Source organism: Asterias amurensis, chromosome 17, assembly GCF_032118995.1.
Source record: "Asterias amurensis chromosome 17, ASM3211899v1".
NCBI classification, from domain to species: Eukaryota; Metazoa; Echinodermata; class Asteroidea; order Forcipulatida; family Asteriidae; genus Asterias; species Asterias amurensis.
The window spans coordinates 4,714,841-4,737,841 of NC_092664.1; the positions used below are offsets into that span (position 1 = coordinate 4,714,841).

Genomic DNA, 23,001 nt, shown 5'->3' on the forward strand with positions numbered 1-23,001 from the left:
TTTTCTTTCTTCTGACGACTTCTTGGGTCGATCCTGCTTTATCCATATGTTGGATCGTGGTCCAGCCAGCCTTGCTTTCGTCTGCTATTTTGATCTTCCTCTTCCGTTCTGCTACTAGACTCCGCCTCCTGGATCGCGTCTATGACGTCCTGTATGTTACCTTTTTGGTGAAGTGCTACCATTATTTAATTGTCAAGGGCAACTTCCAATTGCCCACAGAAGTCGAATTGTGCAGCATTGCAGGGTCTCTTGAAATCTCTAGATTCCAGTTTTTTCTTTTCTTTTTTTAACTCTTTCAGCTCGGATTCGTTACATTATTTGGATGTATGTTGGATCTTATCCAACTTCTCGTTAAAATAGTCCTTGAATTTATCAAAAAGAGCATCAGGATTGAAACTTTGTTGATCGTCCTTGATATAACTTGTTCAGATTTAATTGGTCTTTTTACATTTGCTGACATAATGACCTTTGAACTAGATGATTACAAGAGGTCATTTTGGACAGGGTGGAATCATTCAACACAAAGAATTCATTCATTATTGATTGCGCTGTCATGGTATGCCATGTAAAAATGCATTTGAGTGGAGAAAACCAAATAAACGTATGATTGACCCTTTGACCCTGTGGTAGTCCACCTTCCTCATTCTAGAGTCGATCTTAACTGCTACATGTAGGCTAATGAGCTCACCCAGTGACAAGGAGCGATTAAACAAAACAGTGATTTGTATTATAATATTTATTTCAATGTTTACTCTCTGTTAGTTATAACTTGGAATGATAACGTACAAATTAAGAGTATTTAAAATATAGAAGAGCGAAATAGGTAAAACAAATAGTGACTGATTCTTGTTACTTTAACCAAAGATTGTGTGCCATGTACATATTTCGAAGAAGAAAATGGAAGAAAAACATATACAAACTAAACAAGAGTACGTGAAATGCAGTATAGTCCTAAAAGACATTTAAGGGCACTGTACATGCTTGGTAATTACTCAAAATTTACCGTTAAACCTTACTTTGTAACGAGCAACGGAGAGCTATTGAAAGTACATGTATAAATCATTGTGAGAAACGACTCCCTCTGAAGTAATGTAGTTTTTGAGAAAGAGGTTATTTCTCATTAAAATAATAAAAACTCAACCAGAAGCCTTTTGTTCCTATCTGAAAGCACACTATTGTGTAGAGCAAGGGTGTGTGTCTTTCGTCATTTTCTTGCAATTTCAATGACCAAATGAGTCCCAATTTTCCAGGCTTGTTATCATATGCATATGTTGGGATACACCAAGTGAGAATATTGGTCGTTGACAGTTACCAAATGTGTTCAGTGCCTTTAAAGTGTAGGAACAGAGATTCTCTAGCTTTAGGCAAAAAATCTTGATCCAAAACTTATTTTAGAGAACACCAAAGTGATGAAATGAAAGGTGGAATTCATCATAGATAAACACACAAACAAACTGCCACAACATGCAGTTTGGTTAAGGCTGCTGTGACTAACAACAGTAAGAGCCACATGCATGGGATGACTCTCTCCAGGGTTGCACTCATCACCAAACATTTTACCTGTTACATAGTTGACATCAAATTAAAGCTGCAAAGCTATATTGCCCGGACATGTATTCCAAAGCTATATTCTTACAAATATCATTACCATAATATATGGTATCTGGAGATAAAAAGGTAATAACAACTAAGTCTAGTCAATTAGGTCACTCTCCCTGTTACTCTAATTTTAATATGATAATATGGAAGTGTTATATAGCGCACGTATCTACCAAACAAGGTACTCAAGGCGCTGAGTATATACAAACTTTCAGAAAGATTGGTAATTGCAGTGATGAATCTTTGGTAACAAAGTCACTGTATGAGACATCTTCATGAAAACTACACAAATATGCATTTTTTCTGCAGTTACAGTGAATGTATAGTCTACAATTATTTGTAATGACATGTATTGGATGAAAATTGAATCTCTTGAACATTCCATTTGATCCAATTTAAGTGTGTAGATATATATACAAGAAAACTAAAATCATGTAACCTGTGAACATTTCATTTCAATGAGTGTTCCTGTTTATGAGATCCATGTAACCTGTGAACATTTCTTTGCAATGAGTGTTCATGTTGATGAGATATCGCCCTAAAATTCAGAGTGATTATGTCCAGGCAGGATGGATAATCAATATTCGGAACACACAATCTGAAAACTGTTACTGTCATTAACTCTTCTCAAATTCAAACTGTTGAGCTAAATTACTGATATATTTTCCATGACAACATAATTTGAAACTGAAATAATTCTCAAAATTCTTTATACAATCAAAATCTGCTTTACTTCTAAATGACAATTACCAACAGTGTACAGTGTCTTTAAGTACAGAAATATCACAACCATACCTTTTATACTTACAGGTATAAACTATATTAATTTATAAACCACAATGGGAACTGACTAATATTTATAAACGATACAATGTTTGTGTGACCTAGAGAGGTGAGATCTTACAATGATCGGACTGTTGTAGTTTTTTGCTTTTGTCAGGGTTCCATGTTTGTGCTGATATTCCACAAAACGGCAAATTATTTCTGAAAATTAGTCATGCAGGTGATTCCAGAGGAAAAATTGTAGAAATGTAAGCCCAAGCAATAACTTTAATAAGACATTTACCATGTTATTTTTACTATTTATATTTTCTTGGCTGATGTTGGTGAACTGATACTTTAGTCAAGAAATTAAATTATGTGTTGCCGAAATGTTTATCTCAGCTTAAAAGTTATTGTGGTCCAGCATAATGTTTGTTTACGTCTTCACACATGCTGATAGATTTGAACTGATCTGTCTGTAGCCACAACCAGATCACCAGCTGATGTGAATGTGAGACAATTGGGAGCAGCACAATCCTTGATGATACATCCAATGTACTTGCCATCAGGACTGTAATGATGGATATCACCTGATGATGAGTATTGTCCTCTCCGTACAGCAACATAGATGCTACCATCCTTGTCACAACACACACCATGAGGATTCCCAGACTGATTGATATCTACTGAGAATACCATTCCACCATTGTAGGCTAATGATATTAACTTCTTGCCAAACCAGTTGGTGTAAATGAGTTGTTGTTTGTGGGTAGTCAAGTATCTACCAATCCCTAGAGCAGACAGTTTTCTGATGAGGTATCCATCTGGGTTGTGTAGAGAGATCTCTGCCTTGGTATAATTACCCACTGCTATGAGATTGTTGTCATCCACTGCAATACATGATGGTTCTCTGCCTGGATTGAACTGATGGAGGAGCTGATAATTCCTGTCGAAGATCTTTACGGTTTCATCATCTAGAACAATGAGCTCATCATTCTTATTCACAGCCACTTTGCTTGGTCTGGTAAGACCTTGGATTGATTGTTCTTGTGGAACATTATAGGATTGAGGGTTGCTCTCTGCTGGTATTGTAATCAAGCTGGTATTATTCCATATAGCCACAACAATATCACTATTAGAGTATGCAGCAACATCCCTTGCATTAATCTTCACAGTTGTTTGTGTCATGTTCTTGTATTTATTAATTTCTGTTTTCAATGTCCATTTATCTTTCAGCACCAGTCTCCCTAGTGAGTTCTGGCCTTCTTTAAAGTCCATATAAGTCAACCCATCCGGTACTTTTGTTGGTTTCTTCTCTCTGTATTCTTTGAGGTCTTGTAAGAATTGTTCTATGTGATGAACAATCTTGTTCTGTTGATCCATGAGTTGATTTACCTCATCCTGCTTGTGCTCTGCTTTGTTTATCTCTTTGATGTTTGTAGCTCGTGCAGTTTCCATTGTCTTGACTCTGTCTTTATAAATCTGTTCTGCCTCTTGCATCAGTTTCTGCTTCTCCGCTCTGATTCTGGCAGCCTCCTTGGCAATCTCCTCATCAGCCTTCTTGGAGATTTTCTGTTTGGTGGCAGCAAACATAGAGTCTAATGTCTTACGGGACATGTCTATTTCCTGAATGGCAATGTTGAAGGTTGTGATACTCTGTCTTACTTCTGCTAGAAGTTCTGACGCATGTTGTTTACTTTTGTCTGAAGCTTCATTCAGTTCTATTGCAGGGTGCGTTCTGTGGTCTTTAGCAATGCAAGTTGTACATACCAGTTTCTTGCATGGTTCACAATACATGGTAAGAACCTTGACAGTATGCTTGCTACACTTGGAAACAAACTCCTGACTGGGTACTTGTTTTTCTTGCTGCTGTTTCAGTCGGGTTTCCTTTGTTTCAATTGCTTCTATCAATGAAATGGTTTTTAAGTCTGTTTTCAGACCATCAATGCCGTTTTCTTTTAAAAGAGTTTCTTTTCTACACACTGGACATGAAAGCCTTGTAGTACTTTGACTATTCTGTCTGAGTTGTTGAAGGCATTCAAGACAAAATGAATGAGAACACTCCAGTAGTTTGGGTTGCTTGAAGCGTCCACTGCAAATTGGACATTCAAGATGATCCTTACTTATCTCTGCTAGCACTGACTCAGCTGTTATATAGGATGCCATTGTGAATGGATGGACTTGCTGAAACGTGAAACTGTGATTTTAAATAGAAAACAGCTAATTTAGTTCAATGTATAATACCATCAGTGGAGGACTTGAGTACATGATCTTACTTGCCTTCAGTCATTGGTCAACACTTCTTCACTGATTACAAAATGAGACACGCTTGTCAAAACCTACTGCTCTGTTACTTTCTTCATTTACTTCTCATAAGTTTAACAAAGGTATGTACATTTTTGTTGTCATTTTTGTAATTTTACAAAGAGGCAATTCAAGCATATTTGTTTACTTGTACATGCCTTACTGTGTATAGGCCTTTTTGCCTACAGGTGACCACAATCCTCCAATATCATTCTATCCTATGTCACTCCATTCCTTATGGTTTGGACTTGGATAAGATTGGGGTGTCATGCTAGTGGGGCTGATAGGGATTCAGGGAGAATGGTGTCTTTGATGATCCAAGCATAGAAAATGACGCAGAGAGTTTGTCATGAATTAGAATAAAAAGACATTTTTGAATGTTCAAACTAGCTGCCATTCATTGTTGTTCTACATTTCTTTTTTCAAAAGACAAATCCTTGTTCTTTTTTTGACAGTAATATTTCTCTTGACATGCTCTATGTGTCACATTCCATCAAAAGCACAATTCCATCACCATTCTGCCGTACTTTGCCTGAACCAGTGTTTAATGATGATTGATTTTAATCTTGGCCTATTGGTCTTTCTGAATCCGTTACACACCTTAAAGGCAGTGCACACTATTGGTAATTACTAAAAATAATTATTAGCATAAAACCTTTCTTGGTGCTGAGGAATAGGGAGAGGTTGATGGTATAAAACACTGAGAATCGACACCCTCTGAAGAGCCATAGTTTTCGAGAAAGAAGTAATTTTCCACGAATTGATTTTGAGACCTCAGATTTAAAACTTGAGGTCTCGAAATCAACCATCTAAACGCACACACCTTCGTGTGACAAGGGTGTTTTTTCTTTCATTCATATCTCGCAAGTTCGATGAACGATTTAGCTCAAATTTTCACAGGCTTGTTATTTTAGGCATATGTTGATAAACACCAATTGTGAAGGCTACTCTTTGACAATTACCAACAGTGTCCACTGCCTTTAACACAAATCATTTAATGTATGAATATATTGAAGACAGTGTTGGTTTCTACACTATATTTTATTTTAAAATTTAAACTCTGAGTACGAAAATCTACTAGAAAAATCAACCACACTAGCTGAATGAACTACTGTTTTTAAAAGCATAGTGTGTAAAAACTCTGATCCTTTGCAACACAGACATGCAACAATGGTAACTTGCAAACTGAAAGTTGATTTCAAGTTCAATATTCAGGATACAATACAACCACTCAGACATACAACAATGGTACATGTAGCTACAGGTACATGCAAACATAATGTAGGCCTACGTGTACAAGGCAGATATTTAGTACATGGTTCGGTTGTTTCTTTGTGTGCTGCACCTAGCCATTCGTTGTTTCTTTGTATGCTGCACCTAGCCATTGGTTGTTTCTTTGTATGCTGTACCTAGCCATTGGTTGTTTCTTTGTATGATTCATAGTATGCTGTACCAAGCTCTACCATTCAGCCAGCCTAATGTACTCATTTGTGACTCTAGGCATGTTAGGAGGAAATCAAAGCGTGAAGTAAAATTTAAGTTAAAGTTCTAAAGTTTACAACTTTGACTTAAACTTTACAACAGACATGCATGTATTGCACAGTCAAACTAACAGAATGAACCTACTGATTTTTTTCACTGGTTCAAGATGAGTATAGGTTGAAACAATGTGATTGAGATTAACTCCTTAAATTGCATTGATGATGACTTTCAAGTAAGGTAAAATTGGTTGTCATTGTCACTCCGATTCATATTTAGAGTCGAAACTCTTGATTATGACACTTGTTCTGGACATGTCAATGAGCTTAAGCGCTGTCAATGTTCATAACTCCTAATTATAACAATGTATCCATGAATTGGAACTTGTCTCAAATTTTGCCCCTTGATATCCATAACTTCTCATTGCAATGAATGTATTGGCAGGAAACTTGTATAAAATCTTGTCACTGATGATAGGCATAAAAGAGTATATCTCTGAAGTATGACACTGGCTCTGGATGACAAACTAAATCAAAAAAATATTACAAATTGTATATACAAAATTATCTTTCCCAAAAAAGATGGGGGGAGTAGTTCATGAAACAGCAAATATTTTGCTATCGACTAAATTGTGTGACTTGACCGGTACAAACACCGGGTGTCTACAATGTGTTGGGTGTGTGTATGAAGATGATCAATTGTTCCATGGACATTGGTTCCTGGCAGCTGATTAGCTGCACTCACTGAGTGATAACTATGATGTCAATACATGACCAAACTCATCCAAACATTTCTTAATTCTACATCAAAGATTTTCCGGTAATTGTTGGAAATAAGCGGGCTACATGTTTCCATCATGGGAATTCCAAGGCTGATCAATATTTGCACAAACTTGTGCACAACATTGTAAACACTTATTGGACAATATTCATTTGCCTTTTTATGAACGAATTGAGTGGGAATCACTTTATACAAACAATGGATTGCCCAATTGTTTTTTGATTGCATGCAAGTAGTATATCTTTGTTACAGTTTGCAGTTGCAAGTTGTCAAACCTTTTTGGGACCACTTTGTTCCTAGTTGTTTCTACATATGTTGCTTTAATACAAGAAAGGAACAAACTTGTATATTGTAATGATTTCTATTGTTTGAACCTGTGCAAGACTTTTTTATTTATTTGCTGCTTTGCTGTTTTACAGGTATCATTTAGTACCACTTTGAATGCTATCCTAATGTGGCTTATAGGTTGACACCATTACTCTACTTTGCTACTTTGCTACTTTGCTGTTATACAGGTATCATTTAGTACCACTTTGAATGCTATCCTAACATGGCTTATAGGTTGACACCATTACTCTACTTTGCTGCTTTGCTGCTATACATGTATCATTTAGTACCACTTTGAATGCTATCTTAATGTGGCTTATAGATTGACACCATTACTCTACTCTGCTGCTTTGCTGCTATACATGTATCATTTAGTACCACTTTGAATGCTATCCTAAACATGGCTTATAGGATGACACCATTACTCTACTTTGCTGCTTTGCTGCTTTGCTGCTTTGCTGCTATACATGTATCATTTAGTACCACTTTGAATGTTATTCTTATGTGGCTTATAGGTTGACACCATCACTCTACTTTGCTACTTTGCTACTTTGCTGCTATTCATGTATCATTTAGTACCACTTTGAATGCTATTCTTATGTGGCTTATAGGTTGACATCATTACTCTACTCTGCTGCTTTGCTGCCAGTCATGTATCATTTAGTACCACTTTGACTGCTATCCTAATAAGCCTAAATGTTGATACAATTACTCCACTTTGCTGCTTTGCTGATTTTGGTGTCCAGAGCCCTAAACACCTTGCTTATACAGTGTAAACCAAAGACTGGATTTGTATATAAAAACAAATTATTTATTTCTCAAAATAAAAATCTGAACAAAGTCATTACTGATTGCCTTTGACTTGTCTTAATCAACTTACTTGAATTATGACAGAAGAAGATGGTTAGAAACACAACATCCAATCTGTTAGATGAGTAGGATATTCAAGCAATGATCCAGTGGACTATTGCACAGTGACACTCCCTACCTGGTACTGGTATAAGTCTGACTGTGAACATTGCAAATGTGGAAATACCAAATTCTATATTTAAGTCTTTGTGTTGTGTGAATGAAGTGTAGTATGCATGGATAACTTTGAGTCAGCTTTTCAGATTCAAACTAGACAGGGTATTCTTATGATAAATATCAATATTGTACTGTTGTGTTCAGGTCACTAAGGTCTTACATGTATTTACACTGGCTGGTTCTATGCTTATGAAATGAGTGGGTGTATGGGGCTTGGGTTTGTTATTGTAGGATCACCTCATTGGCTGTACATTGCGCATTGTGTGTAGGTTGTGTCCCAACTTAATAATCATCCCAACTATAGTTGGGACTGGTCCAACTTGTGTTATGACGGGTGCATTGTGCACAGTTTCTTTCACACAATCAGGCAAACCCAGTTATACTCAAGTTGGGACTGGTCCCAACTATAGTTTGGTTGATTCTAGAGTTGGGACGGGACCAACTTGTGTTATGCCCTATGTATTTCTCGTTTGTGGGAATTCCCAGTTTCTATATTTAGCATTTGTGTTGTACACTGTGCTATGTGATGTATTGTCATTTACTGTACAGATACTCATACTGCATTACACACTGACAGACTTTGACGAATAACCTTAACCTCTGACCGGTTCATATAAAACTGGGACTGTGTTTGTATTGTGAAAGAGATTGGCTGTTGTCAGCTTGGCATTCATGTATTCTATTGTGGGAGCTTTCAGAGTTCCCTTAGTGGGAAGATTTTCGAAACATCGGACAACCAAACAAACACTCTAGGCCTAAATTGACGTGCCAAACTGAATACCCTAATTTGTATCCCCCACTTTTTTGAAATGATAACAACTTTGGAAAAATCAGTTTTTGTCCATGCAGCCCTTAGAGCCCTAGACCCAGCCCTTTAGGCCCTCACCCTACCCCCTAGACCAAAGTTAACTCCCACCCTTGGCTAGACCTTAAGCCCCACATCAGTTTCACTCTGTTTCTTTAGACTCCATGTTTTTGGCATTTTTTCTAAAGATGATTTAAATAAAAACATTTTACAGTAGGCCTTACTGTTTGTAAACATTTAGCCCTTCATAAATTGAATGACCTGTAACTATTGATTAGCGGGCCAGGTTGATGCGGGTTGTTCTTAGCAAAGCAAGTGTGAAAGCGTTTTGATCGACACTGTGTAATAATTCGTTATTACATGTAGCTCATGTAAAAATCTTCACCTTTTAGAAAAGTTTAAAACAAATGTTGACTTCTTTGTTTTACCATTGCAGCAATTGAACTTGCTTTGGATGAACCAGATGAACCAGTGGAAATGGGGGAGCCAGCAGCTTCACACTTCATGATAATAGAGTCTGCATGTTGGTTGTTCACAAGATGGATGGCACTGCGATCTCTTGGAGCTCCATTTCATGAAAGGGTAAGTGGTCCTTTTGGGATTTACCTTAATCAATCTACGACTGACAAAGTGGGACAGGATCAAGAGGCTGTTGATGAGTAAATGACAAATTAAAAAACAATGGGCAAGTAATGGTATGAGAAAACAGCTGCTGAACGTAACAACAAGTTGGAGATGCAACTATCAAAAGGATGGTCCATGTGGAAAGGCTATGTAAAGGGGAGTATAGAGAGGGGGAGGGGGTTGCATATGGTATCATAAATGTCCATTGTCCAGTTATGAACGTGTGGTGAAGAGGGGACTGGGCTTTGACAGCAAGTCTAGAATGCTTCAAAGTGGACGACAAAATACAACTACAATCAATTCACTTGATGTGTGAACTGGGACAACTTGAACGTTTGAAAACGTTTTTTTTTACATTTTTTTTTTGTGTCCAACAACCAGCTGTCCATACTCTTTACCGGTGTCCCTACACTCTTTTACCGATGTCCCCACACTACAGAAGCTAGGCTTGTAACAAAGCTATTAAAATACATACTAGCATAACAAGTTACTTGATAATGAGCAATGGAGAGCTGTTGATGGTCTAACACATTGTGAGAATTAAAGACTCCCTCTGAAGTCACGTAGGATTTGAAAAAAGAGGTAATTGCGCAGTAAAGTATTTGAATCTGTCAGAAAGACTTCAGCTCTGAAGCCTAAAGATTTACTGTAAAACTTAAACTGTTTAAAGATAACAATCCAATATAACTTGCTTAGGTAAACGAGGATTTTAAAAACTTCACAGTCTTTTTTATAGCATACATGTAGGCCAGGCATATCCTTTACTGTCCTGGAAACAAAAACACATATACATGGCAACTGTGTTTTCCTCATAGGATGGTTGACGCATTTCCTTAACTATCCCAGTTAAATAGTAAAAACAAATACATAGTTGGTGTTTTTTCCTTCTAGGTAGGTTTAGGCAATTCCTTAATTATCCTAGGAGTATAAAATACATGTTAACATCTGTTTTTCTTCCTATGACGGTTGAGGCATTTCCATTTTGATCTTGGCTCGTAGTTAAAAAACTTAGTAAACTTGGTAAGTTAAGATCAGTCATGACAATCATGCTAAAAAAAAACACTGTTCTCTACTTCTCAGTTGCTCTCAAGATGTGTTAACTATCGATCATTACGTGATTATTCTCAATACTTGTTTCAAACAATTGTCTTGATGTGATTCATGTGTTGTGTATGTTGTACGCCATGTTGTTTACACGCACATGATGCACGTGCACAAGGAATTCGCTCACTCTCTGAACTGACTGTTTTAGTTCTTGCATGGAGTTCTGATGTGCTTATTAAACAATGAATACTCCGCCATAATAATGTTTGAAGATAACATCAGAACTTCGAGAAGAGGAATAATAATGTTATCAATATAAACCACAAGGGAAACTGACTGGGTAAATTTTGAAATGATTTTTGGGGTTAAACAAAGAATTGACTACAGTGGGATTCGAACCCACGACCTCCGGATTAACGTGGCGGCGCTCTACCAGCTGAGCTATCTAGCCCTATGTTGGCTGTGTCCATATTTTGTCAATATCTTTGTTTGGGGGTGCCAGTCAGAAGCCATACAACCGTATAGCTGTGTAGCCAGGGATCACACCCACAATACGATACAACCTTGGAAGCGACAGCTAGTCAATTCTTTGTTCAACCCCAAGAATATTAATGTTGACCGCATACTGCGTTACTGCATCAGTTGGTTTACATCATACATACTGGAAGGTTTCACTACCCCTGCAATAAGTGAACCACGTTTTCCACAATTCATTGTGTGTGAATTTCCACCACCTCTCTGGTGCCTCATTGCTTCAACAGCTCATGGAAACTTGCAATCGCCACAGTATGGGACATGCAAATTAATTAAAAAATACGTTTTTTTCCCCCCAAACTTTTAACCCCAAACTCTAACCCTAGCCCTAGACCTAGCCCTTAACTGCTAGGCAGTGACAATGAGCAAGTTTGAATCATATTGAAACACTGAGGCAGTTAGGATGGTAGTCCACCTTCCTCATTCTAAAGTAGAACATAACTGCTAGGCCAATGAGCTCACCCAGTGACAAGGAGCAAGTTTGAATCATATTGAAATACTGAGGCAGTTGAGATGGTTGTCCACCTTCCTCATTTTAGAGTAGATCTAAACTGGTACATGTAGACTAATGAGCTCACCAAGTGATAAGGAGCTATTAAACAAAGCTGTGACTTGAATTATAATATTTATTTCAATGTTTACTCTCTGTTAGTTATAACTTGGATTTATAGCATACAAATTAGGAATTACTTAAAATATAGAAAAGCAAAACAGGTAAAACAATTAATGACTGATTCTTGTTACTTTAACCATAGATTTTATGCCATGAACACATACAAACTAAATAAGAGTACATGAAATGCAGTATACATTTAGTCCAAAGAGGTACATGTATTAAGGGCAATGTACACATTTGGTAATTACTCAAAATTTAGCATAAAACCCTACTTGATAACAAGCAACGGAGAGCTGTTGATAGTATAAAACATTGTGATAAACAACTACCTCTGAAGTAATGTAGTTTTTGAGAAAGAGGTAATTTTTTAATTAAATTTAGAATTAAAAGACTTCTGGTCAGAAGAAGCCTTTTATTCCTATCTGAAAGCACACTATTTTGTACAGCAAGGGTGTTTTTCTTTCATCATTATCTTGCAACTCCAATGACCAATTGAGAACAAATTTTCCAGGCTCGTTATTTTATGCATAGTTGGGATACACCAAGTGAGAATACTGGTCTTTGACAATTAGCAAACGTGTTCAGTGTCTTTAAGAGTAGCAACAGAGATTCTCTAGCTTTAGGCAAAAATCTTGATACGCAAATTATTGATAAACAAACAAACAAACAAACAAACAAACAAACAAACAAACAAACAAACAAACAAACAAACTGCCAAAACATGCAGTTTGGTTAAGGCTGCTGTGACTAACAACAGTAAGAGTCACATGCATGGGATGACTTTCTCCAGGGTTGCACTCAACACCAAACATTTTACCTGTTACAAAGTTGACATCAAATTAAAGCTGCAAAACTATATTGCCCGAACATGTGTTCCAAAGTTAAATTCTTACAAACTTAATAACGATATAATCTATGGTTACTGGAGATAAAATGGTAAAAACAATTAAGTCAATTAGTTCACTTTGATAACAAATTCACTGTAACAGAGAGACGTCTCGTTAAAAAAACTACACAAATCTGCATTTTTCTTCAGTTACAGTGAATGTTTAGTCTACAATTATTTGTAATTGCATGTATTGGATGAAAATTGAATCTCTTAAACATTCCATTTCATCCAATTTAGATAATTGTAGATATATACAAGACCTGTGAAGATTTCATTTCATTGAGTGTTCGTGTGTATGAGATCCATGTAACCTTTGAACATTTCATTTCAATGAGTGTTCATGTTTATGAGATCCATGTAACCTTTGAACATTTCATTTCAATGAGTGTCCCTGTTTATGAGATCCATGTAACCTGTGAACATTTCATATCAGTGAGTGTTCATGTTTATGAGATCCATGTAACCTTTGAACATTTCATTTCAATGAGTGTTCCTGTTTATGAGATCCATGTAACCTTTGAACATTTCATTTCAATGAGTGTCCCTGTTTATGAGATCCATGTAACCTTTGAACATTTCATATCAGTGAGTGTTCATGTTTATGAGATCCATGTAACCTTTGAACATTTCATTTCAATGAGTGTTCCTGTTTATGAGATCCATGTAACCTTTGAAGATTTCATTTCAATGAGTGTTCGTGTTTATGAGATCCATGTAAGCTGTGAACATTTCATTTCAATGAAGTGTTCCTGTTTATGAGATCCATGTAAGCTGTGAACATTTCATTTCAATGAAGTGTTCCTGTTTATGAGATCCATGTAACCTGTGAACATTTCTTTGCAATGAGTGTTCGTGTTTGAGATATCGCCCTAAAATTCAGAGTGATTATGTCCAGGCAGGATGAATAATCCATATTAGGAACACATAATCTGAAAACCGTTACTGTCAGTAACGCTTCTCAAATTCAAAGTTAAATACTGACTTATTTTCCTTTACCACATAACAAAATCTGTTTTTACTAGCTGAAAGTTTATAGCACCAATAATTTTATGACTAATTACCAAAGTATGGTCGTTCATTAAAGTTTTAATGAGTACTACTGGTGCTAGAGGGGTTGTTAAGTCACAGAAATGCCACAACAAAACCTCAAAGGATTCAAATTTGATTTAACTTTAAAGATTATATACTATATAAACTGATAAACCAGAGAACTGACTATTATTTATAAATGATACAACTGATCATCTAATGGTGATCAGTTGTAATTTCTGTGTTGTCGAAATGTTTATCTCAGCTTGAAAGTTATCGTGATTGCGCTCCTGCATAATGTTTGTTGATGTCTTTACTCATGCTGATATATTTGAACTGAATTGTCTGCAGCCACAACCAGATCATCAGCTGGTGTGAATGTGAGACCATGGGGTTTAGCACAATCCTTGATGATACATCCAATGTACTTGCCATCAGGACTGTAATGATGGATCTCACCTAGTGATGAGAATGGTCCTCTCCATACAGCAACATAGATGCTACCATCCTTGTCACAACACACACCATGAGGCCACCCAGACTGATTGATATTTACTGAGAATACCATTCCACCATTGTAGGTTACTGATACCAACTTCTTGTCATTCCAGTTGGTGTAGATGAGTCTCTGTTTGTAGGTAGTCAAGTATCCACCAATCCCTGGAGCAGACAGTGTTCTGATGAGGGATCCATCTGGTTTGTGTAGAGAGATCTCTGCCTTGTCATAATAACCCACTGCTATCAGATTGATGTCATCCACTGCAATACATGATGGTTCACTGCCTGGATTGAACTGATGGAGGAGCTGATAATTCCTGTTGAAGATCTTGACTGTTTTGTCATCTAGAACAATGAGCTCATCATTCTTATTCACAGTCATTCTGCGTAATCTGGTAATACGTTGGATTGATAGTTTTTGTGGGACACTATAGGATTGAGTATTGCTCTCTGCTGGTATTGTTATCAAGCTGTTATAGTTCCTATCTGCCACAACAATATCACTATTAGAGTTTGCAGCAACATCACATGCACTAATCTCCACCATCTGTCTTTTTATGTTCTTGTATTTATTAATTTCTTTTTTTAATGTCCATTTATCTTGTTTGAAGTGTTTCATGGATTGAAATGTTGGCTTTGTGGCCTGAGCAGAAGTTGCTGATTCTACTCGTTGATCATCATTCAGCACCAGTCTCCCTAGTGATTTCTGGTCTTCTTTAAAGTCCATATAACTCAACCCATCAGGTAATTTTGTTGATTTCTTCTCTCTGTATTCTTTGAGGTCTTGTAAGAGTTGTTCTATGTGATGAACAATCTTGAGCCGTTGATCCATGAGTTGATTTACCTCATCCTGCTTGTGCTCTGCTTTGTTCTTCTCTTTGCTGTTTGTAGCTCGTGCAGTTTGCATTGTCTTGACTCTGTCTTTATAAATCTGTTCTGCCTCTTGTATCAGTTTCTGCTTCTCCGCTCTGATCCTGGCAGCCGCCTTGGCAATCTCCTCATCAGCCTTTTTGGAGATTTTCTCTTTGGTGGCAGCAAACATAGAGTCTAATGTCTTGCGGGACGTGTCTATTTCCTGAATGGCAATGTTGAAGGTCGTGATGCTCTGTCTTACTTCTGCTAGAAGTTCTGTGGCATGTTGTTTACTTTTGTCTGAAGCTTCATTCAGTTCTATTACAGAGTGCATTCTGTGGTCTTTAGCAATGCAAGTTGTACATATCAGTTTCATGCATGTTTCACAATACATGATAAGATCCTTGCCAGCATGCTTGCTACACTTGGAAACAAACTCCTGACTGGGTACTTGTTTTACTTGCTGCTGTTTCAGTTGGGTTTCCTTTGTTTCAATTGCTTCTATCAATGAAATGGTTTTAAAGTCTGTTTTGAGACCATCAATGCCGTATTCTTTTAAAAGAGTTTCTTTTCTACACACTGGACATGAAAGCCTTGTAGTACTTGGACTATTTTGTCTGAGTTGTTGAAGGCATTCAAGACAAAATGAATGAGAACACTCCAGTAGTTTGGGTTGCTTGAAGCGTCCACTGCAAATTGGACATTCAAGATGATCCTGACTTATCTCTGCTAGCACTGACTGAGCTGTTATATTGGATGCCATTTTGTTGGAAGTTGCTTCAATGATGATCTGTGAAGTAAAAGAAGAAATTGACTCAATTAGATGAGATCCTTCTACATATTCCAGTACTTTCCTTATCAATGCAAGACTTGATTTCTTGAATATATTACAATCCCTGGCATAAAGTTAAAGATTTTGTTTAGATTTATGGATTTCATATGGCATTTTTTTTTGTTCTATGTACTATGATGACCAATTGAGTATGTATTTTCATTGTCATTTTGAAACTGCATATCTATACAGTTACATATATATCAATACACATCACAAGATCAAAGAAGTATAACACAAGATGCCTCTCTTGCAGGTTGCAATACTTGAGCAGCTATGTAAAGTTGGAGATGTGTGGAGGGAAACCCCAATCATCCCAGGGAAAACCCATGCAATGAGGTAGGGACTGACACCAAATCCACATGCAAGGCTTTGATCCATGTGTATCGAACTGGGGTCCACACAGGGTGAAAGACAGGGAAAAAAACACTGAGCCAACTCGATTTCAAATATAGCAGGGACAAACAGAAATCACTGTTTGTAAAATGGTCCATGAAAATATCTTGTCTTTATTTAAATGAAGAGGGTACTACTTTGTTTCATTCTGTGAAGGGCACACTTACCCCCTCCCCCTCCCCCCAAATAGATAGAAAAGACAACATTGAAAACTGCCTCTTGAGTATTTCGGAGGCCCTAAAGAATCCTATATTGTTATTGGACAGATTTGAAAGCTAAAATAAAAAGGGTATAGTGTAAATTCTGGACCAGTTGTGACCTACCATCCCGACCATAACTCTTTGAGCCCGAACCATATGGCCCTGCACCGTGGCATACATTTAAAGTAATGAACATTCACATTCATAGTCAACCCCCCCCCCCCCCCCAAACCAAAATATCCTTGCTGTTTTGAATAATGTTTTAGCTGCGTACTCGGCAAGGAATAAAAGAGTAAACAAGTTCTTCAAGACCATTTAAAACCGACGGTGTCATGCCCTTACCTCACGGTGTCATGCCTTTCCTACCAATAGGAAGAGCGAAATTGTCTGGGGTGTTTATGAATGAATATTTACTCTCTATGCACATTTATACTATTTTTAAGGACAGTGTCAGACACTATTGGTAATTATCAAAGACTAGTCTTTACAGTTGGTGGATTTCAACATATGCATAAAATAACAAACCTGTGAAAATTTGAGCTCAATCGATCTTTGAAGTTTCGAGATAATAATAAAAGAAAAAACACCCTTGTCGCAAGAAGTTGTGTACGTTTAGACGGTTGATTTTGAGACCTCAAATTCTAAATCCGAGGTCTCAAAATCAAATTCGTGGAAAATTACTTCTTTCTTGAAAACTATGGCTCTTCAGAGGGTGCCGTTTCTCAGTGTTTTATACCATCAACCTCTCCCTATTCCTCGTCACCAAGAAAGGTTTTATGCTAATAATTTTGTTGAGTAATTACCAATAGTGTCCACTGCCTTTAAGGTGTGTGACGGATTCAGAAAGACCAATAGGCCAAAATTAAAATAAATTATCATTTAACACTGGTTCAGGCAAAGTACAGCAGAATGGTGATGGAATTGTGCTTTTGATGGAATGTGGCACATAGAGCATGTTCGTGGAAAATTGTACTTCTTTCTCAAAAACTACATTATTTCAGAGGGAGCGATTTCTCACAATGTTTTATACTATCAACCTCTCCCCTTTACTCGTAATCAAGAAAGGTTTTATGATATTTTTAGTAATTACCAAAAGTGTGCGCTGTCTTTAAAGCCGTCTTTTGTAATTTGATTGTTTAATTCAAGACAATCCCGACCATATCTCGTTGGGCCCTGGCACCACGGCTCAATGCCCCCTTTCAGTATTTGCTCTCCTGGCTCTTCTTACGCGGTCTTCGGTGCTCCAATCAACATTGAGCGAGGGAACAGGAGACAGAATGTTTAGTACATGCAAGTCCTAGTCGTGAGTTTGTACGTTTCGAAAAAAAGGTTAATTTCTTGCATTTTTCCCGCAATGTCGACCACGTGTATTGCTGCTGATGTATTGCTGCTTGAGGCAGCAAAACAACTAAAAATGGGGTCAGTTTGCAAAGTGGTCCGGTCGGATGTCTTTTCCATCGCTGTGCAGCAAACACTTCAAGCCGCCGTGCTTCAAACATCGCGCCTCGATTGACAGCACGAACAGCGCCCTCTCGGGTCGGGCCTACTTTTAAATTTGTTAATAAAATGGAAACTAAATTTTTTGAACCTTAGTTAACTGTTTATTCATGTTCTACTCATAAAAACACATATTTTAGTGGCAAAAGCTTGATCTTGACAAAATACAACTTCCAGGTGACCTTAAGGTTGTTGCTCGAACCTTTTGAATTTTAAAAAGTGTTTATATTTGAAGGGAAAATAACTCAACGAGCCTTGGAATTCCCCTGTTTTAAATTGAGCAGAGGGGTCATTCCGTGTCAAATCACCCAATGGGTTAAACCCTACCCTCTTCAAATTTGCTCAAATTTTTTTTATGGGGTAATAATGGCTCAACAAGCTCAAATTTCAAATTTCAGCTCTATCCGATAAACGGTTTTCGTGCTACGGCATGCACTTTCTCGTTGATTTCGGTCAAAATGCACCTGACCTCTGACATTTAAACAACCATAAATCGGTAACCATTGGGTCAAATTTGTTGAAATTGGTGTCTTTGAAAAGGAAATGGTGTAAGCTTTCCAAATATGTCTTTATTTTTTTGTAGGAACATGTTTAGGTATGATAACCTTTTGACCTCTACTTTGTTGACCTTGAATTTGACCTTGTAGATCACGTGATCTGGAGATGAACTTTGGTGAAAATTTACCCCCATATGTTTTCTCCACAATATCAAAAAATTAGAGTTATAATATTTTTGGCTTGCCTTCAAGCTCCATTCAAAGTTGCCCTACTTGCCTATTCCTACGCAAAGTACATGTACATAACATACATGTCCATACGTATGTATATCAAGTGAGGCTAGTAGACCTCTAGCAACATCATTTGAGCAAATTTAAAGAGGGTAGGGGTTTAAAATTGTCTTTTTTTGGGTGATTTGACACGGAATGACCCAGAGGACAACAATTTGGGAGTCAATGCATAAGTGTCCTTTTACTGTAAAAAGCTATTGGACTGAGTACTGTTGAATGCAGATCATACATTAGTTGTCTGGTGTTCCCTAGGGCCCAACTTATTAAAACATGTTAACATACAATTTTGCTAAGCGCAGAAAAATCCTGCTTAGCAGAAACTGTTTACCAGCCAACAGTTCATTAAGCTTTGTTGCCACTGGTGCCTTACTCGTGTCAATTCTTTCTTAGCAAAAAGAGTTTCCTGAGCAGCATTAGCTGAACAGTATTTTTGATTGCATATCAAATTATACCAATTTGTACTGTATCCCAAATATGCATAAAGCCTATGAAAACAAAGATTCTGTCATTAGTTTTTACTGTTGCAACACGTGCTCCACTCATTTTATACTTAGCCTAGTCATTTGCTAAGCAGCATTTTCTGCTTATAATTGTTTGGATGTTGTATAAGGCTAAGGTTGGACTTCTTTCTATTTAAACAATGCAGAAAAAAAGTCCAGCGTATAAAGGTCCTATACAAGTGTGACACATTTGATATAGACAAACTATTTTCATATTTATTCCTGATGGAGGAATTTGAAGCTAGTATGTTCACATAATTTCATCATGTCCAGAATTCCAAGAATGATGGATTCAGAATTGTTAATTTTATCCTTTGTTGAGATCATTTTTGAAAATAAACAGGAAATTAATGGGATCCGATATTACTATAGAGAAAAGAAAAAAAAATAGTAATAACAATAAAAATGTTCAAGTGGCTTTTTTGTTTTAAACCATTTGATTGTTTTAATCCTATATAAAGTGTGTACATGTATGTACATGACAATAATTATGTACATTCATGACAACCATCATTTACGTACATTATAGCTACTCTGGACTTATTGTGTATGATTATATATTGTGTTGATACACAAAAGTTACCTTGTACATATTTTCATACACAGTAATTATCATGTACTTGAAAACAACACTGTGCAGCTCTCCAAAAGAAAAATCCCAAAAAACATAAATTCCAATCAAAGCTGGTTGCCATTGTAAATCAGTAATACATGTACATGTCCTGATCTCTGTATTAATAAGCCACTATCTTTTTGTACATGGAGATGCTGCACAATATCGGCTGTACAAGTCATGCTGTGGTGTTTGAGGGTTTTTGGCTGTTTATCATCTAAGATGTAGTACATGTTTGTACATCTTGTTTAAAAAAGCAACAGGCCATTACACTTGGATGGAGTTTTTATATTTGGTTGTTCATACCCACTAAATTATTGCTGTGTAAGAAATTATATTTAAAGCATTTTATAATATAAACCCTGTTTTTGACACATTTATATAACTTACTGGTTTTTAATGAAAGAACATGGCTTGAAACATCAACTGGCATGAAACATAAAATCTTGTAGTCTTCAAGAGTACATTCCAGCATTGATCCGTTAGATGTTGGCACAACACACTGAATGGTTGCTTTCTGTATATCGTTCAACGATGCCACACCAAGCCCTATGTATTTTTTATAATTATGTGGGAATTCCCGTTTCTATATTTAGCCTTTGTGTTGAACGCTGTGCTATGTGATGTATTGTCATTTCCTGTACAGTACTGCATTACACACTGACTTGACAATGACCTTAACCTGCGCCTTGAACACCCAGCAGGATGGATATGTGCGCATTACAAGTCTTATTATTATTATTTTATTAACCTCTGACCGGTTCACATAAAGCTGGGACTGTGTATGTTTGTGTTGTGAAAGAGGGTGGCTGTTGCCAGCTTGGCATTTACGTCCATCCTATTGTGGGAGCTTGCAGAGTTCCCTTAATGGGAAAATTTTCTAAACTGTGGACAACCAAACAAACACTAAATAGGCCTTTTGGTGTGCATAACTGATTACCCTAATTTGTGTCCCCAACTTTTTTGGAATAATAACAACTTTTGAAAAATAACTTCTGTCCATGCAGCCATCACAGCCCCAGACCCAGCCCTTTTAGGCCCTATCCTATCCCCCAGACCAAAGTTAACTCTCACCCTTGTAGACCCAGCCCCACAGTTTCACTTTGTTTAGGACTCCCATGTTTTTTTAATTCTTTTACAAAGATAATTTTTGTAAAAACATTTTACAGGTTTAGGTTTTTTGTAGACTTTAAGCCCCTCATAAGTTGTAGAATGAATGACCTGTGACTGTTGACTATTGGGCCAGGTTGATGCAAGTTGGTCTTAGCAAAGCTTAAGTGTGAAACTGTTCTGATCCACACTGTGCTCATTAAAGGGTCATCTATTTTTATACATGTAAATCTTCACCTTTAGAAAAGTTCAAAACAAATGTTGTCTTCTTTGTTTGTCCATTGCAGCAATTGAACTTGTTTTGGATGAACCAGTGGAAATGGGGGAGCCAGCAGCTTCACACTTCATGACAATAGAGTCTTCATGTTGGTTGTTCACAAGATGGATGGCACTGCGATCTCTTGGAGCTCCATTTCATGAAAGGGTAAGTGGTCCTTTTGGGATTTATCTTAACAAATTTACGACTGACAAAGTGGGAGAGGATCTAGAGGCTGTAGATGAGTAAGAGACAAATTCAAAACAATGTGCAAATAATGGTACAAGAAAACAGCTGCTGAACGTAACAACAAGTTGAGATGCAACTATCAAAAGGATGGTCCATGTGGAAAGGCTATGTAAAGGGGAGTATAGAGAGGGGGAGGGGGTTGCATATGGTATCATAAATGTCCGTTGTCCAGTTATGAACGTGTGGTGAAGAGGGGACTGGGCTTTGACAGCAAGTCTAGAATGCCTCAAAGTGGACGACAAAATACAACTACAATCAACTCACTTGATGTGTGAACTGGTACAGCTTGACCGTTTTAAAACATTTTTTTTACATCTTTTTTTTTTGTCCAACAACCAGCTGTCCATACTCTTTACCGGTGTCCCTACACTCTTTTACCAATGTCCCCACACTACAGAAGCTAGGCTTGTAATGAAGCTGTTAAAATACATACTAGCTTAACAAGTTACTTGATAATGAACAATGGAGAGCTGTTGATGGTCTAACACATTGTGAGAATTAAAGACTCCCTCTGAAGTCACGTAGGATTTGAAAAAAGAGGTTATTGCGCAGTAAAGTATTTGAATCTGTCAGAAAGACTTCAGCCCTGAAGCCTAAAGATTTACTGTAAAACTTACACTGTTTAAAGATAATAATCCAATATAACTTGCTCAGGTAAACTAGGATTTTAAAAACTTCACAGTCCTTTTTATAGCATACATGTAGGTGAGGCATATCCTTTACTGTCCTGGAAACAAAAACACATATACATGGCAACTGTGTTTTCCTCATAGGATGGTTGACGCATTTCCTTAACTATCCTAGTTAAGAAGTAAAAACAAATACATAGGTGTTTTTTCCTTCTAGGTTGGTTGAGGCAATTCCTTAATTATCCTAGGAGTATAAAATACATGTTAACATCTGTTTTTCTTCCTATGACGGTTGAGGCATTTCCTAAACCGTCATATGATTAAAAAACACATAGCAACTCTATCTTTCCTCCTAGGATGGTTGAGGCATTTCCTTAACTATCATAGGAATAAAAAATACATGTTTAATGTTTTTTATTCTTAGGATGGTTAAGGAAATGCCTCAACCATCATAGGAAGAAAAAAGACATGAATGGTTTATGCTTTTCCTCATCCATTCTACGAATAGAAAAAAATATGTTAACTGTGGTTTTTCCTCTTAGGATGAATAGGGCATTTCCTTAACTATCAATTTCATGCTCCTTCGCTGCGCTCATACGCATGAAAAACAGTTCTTTGGAAAGATGTTTCTGTTAGCGGACAAGGGACGTAGAGAAGAAGAAGAAGTGTCAATAAAATAATAAAATAAAAAATTTAAAAAATGGACAGAACTAGAAGGTGTTCCGGGCTGTTGGCCCAAACACCTAAAAAGCTGTCTCTTCTA

General features: G+C 37.0%; 2 protein-coding genes across 2 annotated transcripts; both read right to left on the minus strand.

Moving 5' to 3' along the window:
• Positions 1–2,088: 2,088 nt before the first annotated feature.
• Positions 2,089–8,259, minus strand: LOC139949427 (uncharacterized). The gene is made up of 2 exons (XM_071947756.1): positions 8,132–8,259; positions 2,089–4,558 (listed from the first exon to the last, which is right to left on the minus strand). The coding sequence occupies exon 2, from the start codon at positions 4,525–4,527 to the stop codon at positions 2,806–2,808; it is 1,722 nt and encodes a 573-aa protein (XP_071803857.1). The 5' UTR covers positions 4,528–4,558; positions 8,132–8,259; the 3' UTR covers positions 2,089–2,805.
• Positions 8,260–13,352: 5,093 nt separating this feature from the next.
• LOC139949881 (uncharacterized) lies at positions 13,353–20,508 on the minus strand. Its single transcript, XM_071948443.1, has 2 exons — positions 20,385–20,508; positions 13,353–15,958 (listed from the first exon to the last, which is right to left on the minus strand). Exon 2 carries the CDS (start codon positions 15,929–15,931, stop codon positions 14,132–14,134), a length of 1,800 nt encoding a protein of 599 aa, XP_071804544.1. The 5' UTR covers positions 15,932–15,958; positions 20,385–20,508; the 3' UTR covers positions 13,353–14,131.
• Between the last annotated feature and the right edge of the window lie 2,493 nt (positions 20,509–23,001).